This window comes from Pteronotus mesoamericanus, unplaced genomic scaffold (assembly GCF_021234165.1).
Source record: "Pteronotus mesoamericanus isolate MK-2021 breed Mesoamerican mustached bat unplaced genomic scaffold, CSHL_Meso_final contig_173, whole genome shotgun sequence".
Lineage (NCBI taxonomy): Eukaryota > Metazoa > Chordata > Mammalia > Chiroptera > Mormoopidae > Pteronotus > Pteronotus mesoamericanus.
The window spans coordinates 2,363,285-2,370,412 of NW_026555072.1; the positions used below are offsets into that span (position 1 = coordinate 2,363,285).

A 7,128-nucleotide genomic window follows, 5' to 3' on the forward strand; every position below is an offset into this window, starting at 1 on the left:
CCATAGATATACTTTTTGTGTGCCCAGGAGTGGTGTGGGTCTCTGTGTTGTTGGTCTCAGAGGTTTCTGTACCTAGAAGTGTGTGTACCTTTTTTAGTATGTGGTGTGTCTTTCTGTTTGTTGTGGGTATGTCTAAGAGTGCTGCGCGTGTGTCTGTTGACTATGTGCCCAGTTCTGTTGTGTGTGCCTCTCGGGGTTGTGTATGCCTCTGCCTTCTAAAGCTGTACCCTGAGGGTTGTCTTTGTATTAGTTACATGGCTAATACTCTGTGTTGTGTGTGTCCCTCTAACTGTTGTGTGGATTTGGGTGATGGGAGGGGACTGTGTGTGTGTCTTTGCTCAAAAATGTTGAGTATGTACTGCTGGGCAGGGAGGCTGGCCAGAAGTGCTGGTGGGTTCCTGCCCCACACCGTAAACACCGGGCTAGCTGAATGACTGGCTGTGGGAATTTACATTGTTGGAGAGTGAGATGCGCCCCGGAGCCTGTGTTGGTTGCAGGTCTCTCTGTCTCGGGGGTCTCGATATGAATGGGCATCTCTGGATTTTGTTGTGTAGATCTGAGTTTTGACGGTTTGTGTGTCTAGGTTGTGAACGTGTGTAGACAAGTTTTACATACAAGGCCTGGCTGAGGGGTCCAGTTGCTACATGCTCACCACCACATCCCCATGCACGCACATGCACACACTCACTTCTCTATCATCCAGTCACTGTATAAACAAACTTTCCCTTTTCCGGAAAAGGCCACCACCCTTGTCTCTGCCTGGGAAAGCAGAGACGGGAAGTCTGGGGGAGGGGGAGGGAGGGACAGGCAGACAGGGCTCTGGGTTCGATTATGAGCTCAGAGGTGCTGTGTGACCCCCAGCTGCTGTCTGCCTGTCTCTGATATGCATCTTCTGGGAAATGGCTCCTCATGTGGCTCCTGCTGGGCTCCCCTCAGCACCACCCCCACCCCTGGCAATCAGCCCTCCTGCCCTGACCATCTTCTGCTTTCCACCCTACCAGCTCAGCAGCACAACGTACCCCGTGGTTGTGAAGATGGGGCATGCGCACTCTGGTATGGGCAAGGTGAGTCCCAGGGTTGAGTGTGCCCCTGTGTGTTTATAAATGGTGTACACTCCTGGCATTGTGCTTATGTGTGTAAATGTATATTGTTTATTCAGCACACACCAGTGATTGTGTGTGTCCTGGGGTTTTTTTAATCTATTTGTATCTTTTCTCTCACATTCTTGGATTTTGTTGGCCCAATTTTCTATCATTCACTCGGCGAGTTTTATGTGTCCTGTTATTTTGTTAGTGTATACAGCATTGTACCTGTGCATATGCATGCCTCTGTGTTGAACACACGCTACGTAGTCTTTTACATTCGGGGGTCTTGGGGTCCTATACACTTTCCATCCAATTTCATCTCTGTATATGGTGAAAGCAGACTTGTAATTTGTATGTTGGAGTGTGTCCATGTTTCTGTTTGTGTATTATATATACACGACTGATTTTGTATGAATATACCGTATATATACAATTTTCCCACAGATTTATTGAAATATTCATATACCATACAACTTGCCCATTTAAGGACAATTCAATAATTTTTAGTATGTCCAGTGTCATATACACCCAACCTCATGTCTATGTGTACATGTAAAATCAGAAGGCCCAGAATTATGCATGCATGAGTATCTTGGTATGCGCACTGAATTTCTGCGTACTCAGCTCAGCTGTGTCACTTGTATGCACACCCTCACACCGAGGCACCCTCATTTGCGGCCCCGTCCAGCCAAGGCCCTGATCCCCACCCCGCCCACAGGTCAAGGTGGACAACCAGCATGACTTCCAGGACATCGCAAGTGTCGTGGCACTGACCAAGACATATGCCACTGCCGAGCCCTTCATTGATGCCAAATATGATGTCCGTGTCCAGAAGATAGGGCAGAACTACAAGGCCTACATGTGAGTGAAGAAATCGAGGTCCAGGTAGGGGTCCAGGTAGGAGGCCCTATGCAGTTCAGGTCCCCAAGAATCTCTCCTCTCTTGTCTCCCAGGAGGACGTCAGTATCAGGAAACTGGAAGACCAACACCGGCTCTGCAATGCTTGAGCAGATTGCCATGTCTGACAGGTGGGTGGCCTGAACTCACGGGGTACTTGAAGTGAGGGTGGGAGTGTGGCTGCCCAGGCAAGGCACTGACAGGCTTTCTTGCCCCCATGTGTGGCCAGGTACAAGCTGTGGGTGGATACATGCTCAGAGATTTTTGGGGGACTGGACATCTGCGCAGTGGAAGCGCTGCATGGCAAGGACGGAAGGGATCACATCATTGAGGTGGGAGCACCCAGGGATTGGTGGGGGCACAGAGGGAGGAGCAGGTGCATGACAGCAGCACTCCATAAACTGTGAAGCACTCCATGGCCCGGAGAGTCCTCAGCAAATGGAAAAATGTTTAGTAAACTGTAAAGTGCTTGTCAACTGGGACATCCTGACAAATGGCAAAACACTTAGTAAACTCTCAACTGCTTTGTGAACTTGAACATCCTTAGTGAATACCAAAACACTTGTTAAACTACAAAGTGCTCTGTGAGCTAACTTTGAAAGTGTTCTGTGAGCTGACAGGTCCTTGGCAAACAGCAAAGTGCTTTGTAAATTACAAAGAACTTTGTAAAGAGTACTGGTTGATACTAAAGCATTCTGTACTGTGAAGTACCTTATAAATTAGGACGTGCTTGGTGAATAGCAAAGTGCTTTATAACACTGTAAAAAAGGAGCTCTGTAAACTGGGAAGTGCTTGTTATTGAAGCAAAACACATTCAAAATTCTAAAGGTCTTGGTAAACAGTGGTGCCCCTGGTAAACAGTGCAGCAATTTGTAAACTGTAAAATTTGCCTTCAAAATTTGGAGTGCTTGGGGGTGAACAGTAGCATTTCATATATGATAAAGCATTTTGTAAACACTGGTGCCTTTTCCAAAGCACTTTCTAAAGTCTAAACACACCATGTATCCCACAGTCCTTTGTAAAGGGCAAGGAGCTTTGTAAGCTGTGAAGTACCATGTAAATCACAGAGTTCTTTATAAAGGACAGAGTTCCTAGCAAACCATAAAGCAGGGATGGGCAAGTATTTTCTGTCAAGGGCCAGGCAGTGCACATTTTAGGCTTTGCAGACTATATAGCATCATTGAAGCTACTCAATTCTGCAAAAGCAGCCATAGACGACATGTTAAAAAAATGTGTGGCTGTGTTCCAATAAAACTTTGTTTATTGACATAATTTTCACGTGTCGTGAAATCTTCTTTTGACTTCTTTTCAACCATTAAAAAAATGTAAAACCCATCCTTAGTTCAGGCGCTGTACAAAAACAGGTGCTGGACTGGATTTGGCCCGCAGGCCCTAATTCGCTAGTCCTCATAAGCTGTTCAGTGCCTTGTAGGAGACAAGCCTTCCTCATACTGCAAATCAGCGCTGCTTAAAATGAAGCTCATTTCCTTGGCAGCCGCCATGCCTTCTGCCAACTTAAAGCACTTTGTCACTGTCGCCCTCAAATGCACTCCCTGCCTCTGTCCTCACTGGGTCCATTTTCCTCCCCCAGGTGGTGGGCTCCTCCATGCCACTCATTGGTGACCACCAGGATGAAGACAAGCAGCTCATCGTAGAGCTTGTGGTCAACAAGATGGCTCAGGTCCTGCCGCGGCAGCGGGATGCCTCCCCCGGCAGGGCCTCTCACAGCCAGGTCAGCTAGTGGTGGGCAGGCCAGCCTCGGTCCTGCCACCAGTGGTGGCCATCAACCAACTGTTTTAAAAATTGATAAACAGCTGCTACCCTGACTTCCCAGAGTGCCTCCTGACCCCTCCCCTGGGGGTCCCCACCCAGCAACCTGACAGCCCCTCAGCTCAGCCACAAACACGGGCAACACCCAGCACACAGGGAACCTGTGTTATTCTGATTGGCTGATGCTCCACTGGCTGGTAACTATTTTTAACCTCTCCTATTCCACTCCTCTGCCACAGGCTGCATCCCCAGGAGCCCTGCCCTTGGGCCGCCAGACCTCACAGCAGCCCTCTGGGCCCCCGGCTCAGCAACGACCCCCACCACAGGGTAAGTGAGGGGCCAGCTTCCTGGGCACCTGCCATCCGGCAGCCTTCCCACCTCTCGCTTGCTGGCTCTCACATGTGAACTCTTTCTCTCTGTCCCTCAGGTGGCCCTCCACAGCCAGGTCCAGGCCCACAACGCCAGGGACCTCCGTTGCAGCAGCGCCCGCCCCCACAGGGGCAGCAGCACCTTTCAGGCCTTGGACCCCCAGCTGGCAGCCCCCTGCCCCAGCGCCTACCAAGTCCCACATCAGCACCCCAGCAGCCTGTGTCCCAGGCCCCACCGCTGACCCAGGGTCAAGGCCGCCAATCCAGGCCAGTGGCGGGAGGACCTGGGGCACCTCCAGCAGCCCGCTCACCTGCCTCCCCATCTCCCCAGCGCCAGGCAGGCCCCCAACAGGCTACCCGTCAGACATCTGTCTCTGGTCAGGCTCCACCAAAGGCCTCAGGGGCCCCACCAGGTGGTCAGCAGCGCCAGGGTCCACCCCAGAAACCGCCAGGCCCTGCCGGCCCCACCCGCCAGGCCAGCCAGGCGGGTCCCATGCCCCGCACTGGGCCACCCACCACACAGCAACCTCGGCCCAGTGGCCCTGGCCCTGCTGGACGTCCTACCAAGCCACAGCTGGCCCAGAAACCCAGCCAGGATGTGCCGCCACCTGCCACCACTGCTGTCGGGGGACCTCCGCATCCCCAGCTCAAGTAAGGGGACCCCACAGCAGCCCTGGCCTTGCTGCTCACAAAACATGCTCCTGTACCAGGATGGCGGCCCCAGTTCCAAAACTCCTCAGACCCAGATCCTATCCCGGGGTCCTGAGAGCTCTCTCTCCAGTCTGGGCCAGACCCCTCCCCCAAACTCTCACCCCTCTCAGTTCACAGAGGCTCGTGCCTTCCGTCCCAGGTCCTTTTTCCTCCGTGCCGGATTTGGTGCCAGAACCCCAGAGAAAAGCCAATTTCAGTTCAGAGTCTTCCCAGTAGGCCCTGGGAAAGTCCCCTCCTCCAGCCCAGGCACCTTGCTGACCCTCCTTCAGTATCTCCCCACCCACCAAGTCTTCCTCCCCTCTCAGAGCCTTCCCTGCCAAACTCATCCTCCCTGACTCCTCCCAGCTAATGTCCCAAATTCCACCCCCACCTCAAATTCAGTCCTCCCATGTCACTTCGCACTCCTTTCAGTCATTCTCATACTTTTCCTACAGCCTAAGCCAGTAAATTTCACCCATCTCATGGCACACATAAATGAACTACTAAATTTCTGAGGCACACCAGAAATTGTAATTTTTGCCAATCTGACAAAAAAAAATAGGCATAACTTTGATTTATTCACATGGGATGGCTACTGTTGTGTTGGCTGCTGTCATGTTTTAATCTGACAATCAAAGGGAAAAGAGATCAGTGCCCCTGACTGAATAGTCAGGTGTGGCATGTTTTAAAAATTCTTGTAGCACACCTGTGTGCCTTTCGCAGCACACAGTTGAAAATCGCTGGTCTAGGCTCCTTTCTGGTTTACCCCCAAATCTTTTTGGTCCATCTCAGTCTCCTCCCAAACCGTCACACCATCCTGCCTGCCTCTTCTGATCCGTTCCAGACCTGCCCCCACCTTGACTCAAAAGTCCACGCTGTCCCAGCCAACTGCCCCACCTTAGATTTGCTCCTCCCAGCCTGTCCTTGGTCCAAGCTGCCCCTCCCTCCCTCCTGGACTCCTTACCTTTAGACTGGAAACCTCCCTGCCCATCCTCACCTTTCTATCAAACTCCTCTCAGTCTAGCCCAGATTTGAAGAAAAGATTTAGCCCAGGACTTTTCTCATTAATCCTAGTCTTCACCTTGGATTCAAGTGCTCCCAGCCTGGCCCAAGGCTCCCCAACTCCCGCCTGAGAATCCACCAGGGTCCAGGCCCATCCTGATGGGTGGGAGGGTCACAGGCACGCCCCAGGACGAGAGGGGCAGGGCTGGGGCCGGGCCTGGGGTAACGATGTGTTTCTCTCCCCCTCCTCCCTTCCTCTTCCCTTCTTCCTCCCATGCCTCCACCTTGTCTCTCTCTAGCAAATCCCAGTCTCTGACCAATGCCTTCAACCTTCCAGAGCCAGCCCCGCCCAGGCCCAGCCTTAGCCAGGACGAGGTGAAAGCTGAGACCATCCGCAGCCTGAGGAAGTCTTTCGCCAGCCTCTTCTCCGACTGACACCCTACCCTGAAAACCCCCAAATCCCTGGGCAACCCCTCTCTGGGCCCTGAATCCATTTCTGACTTATGAAATATCCAGCTCCCTTGAGAAATCCTCTCCTGGTTCACCAAGATCCCTCTTCTCACTCCTCCGAATGCCCAAGTCCCTAGAGAAACCTTGTCATGTTTGGAATTCCCAAGTGCCCGGGAAGCCCACTCCTGGTCACCTCAGGACCTACTTCTCAGTTTTAGAACCTCCAGATTCCTGAAGGCCTCTACTCCTGGCCCCCCAGAGTGCATTTTCCTTCCCAGAAGCTCCCAAACACCAGGCAACCCACTCTGGCCCGAACACCATGGAGTCCCCTCCTAGAGACGTGAAATTCGTGGAAAACCTACTCCTGGTCCCAGATTTCTCAAGCACACTTTGTTCCCCATCAAAATCTCCCAAATCTTTAAGAAACCCCTACCGTTGAGCCCCCTTACGTAGATCTCCCATTTCTGGAGATCCACCTCTTCAAATGTCACCACCTAGCCCCACAAGGATTTCCCTTCACCTTTCCCCCCAACTCCCTTTAACACATTGGGAGTGCCCCCCACTGCTAGGACCCCTCGGCTCCCCAGGGACTCCTTCCCCACTTTCCTGCCTTTGACAGCTGTCTTTAAATATGCAAACTCCACCCACCCTCCCACAATCCTTTGCACATGGAAGGCCAGTGGTCCTCCACTTCCCCACCTTTGCGTGATGTCTGTGTCTGTGACTGATGTGGCCTCCTCTCGTGCCGTGCTTGGCATATGTGGTACTCGTTCATCGTGCCGCCTGTGGTGATGCGTGCAGTGGCGCTGTTTATGTGGTCCGCACCTCCCCACAACCTCCACTCCTTGCCTGGACTTACCCCCACC

At 52.4% G+C, this 7,128-nt stretch overlaps 2 protein-coding genes across 4 annotated transcripts in view; both read left to right on the plus strand.

The window, feature by feature from the left end:
- The window catches only part of SYN1 (synapsin I), a 48,811-nt gene extending 41,708 nt beyond the window's left edge, over positions 1-7,103 (plus strand). The window contains exons 6-13 of one of the 2 annotated variants that reach the window (XM_054566477.1): positions 1,002-1,064; positions 1,804-1,946; positions 2,039-2,113; positions 2,212-2,314; positions 3,574-3,714; positions 3,992-4,079; positions 4,180-4,771; positions 6,112-7,103. In XM_054566477.1, coding sequence (XP_054422452.1) covers positions 1,002-1,064; positions 1,804-1,946; positions 2,039-2,113; positions 2,212-2,314; positions 3,574-3,714; positions 3,992-4,079; positions 4,180-4,771; positions 6,112-6,247 — 1,341 coding nt within the window. In that variant the 3' untranslated portion in view covers positions 6,248-7,103. The remainder of the gene's footprint in view (positions 1-1,001; positions 1,065-1,803; positions 1,947-2,038; positions 2,114-2,211; positions 2,315-3,573; positions 3,715-3,991; positions 4,080-4,179; positions 4,772-6,111) is intronic. The other variant, XM_054566478.1, reaches the window with a different exon arrangement.
- Positions 1-7,128, plus strand: part of UXT (ubiquitously expressed prefoldin like chaperone) — a 269,833-nt gene that overhangs the window by 77,956 nt on the left and 184,749 nt on the right. The gene's annotated exons all lie outside the window — the stretch shown is intronic.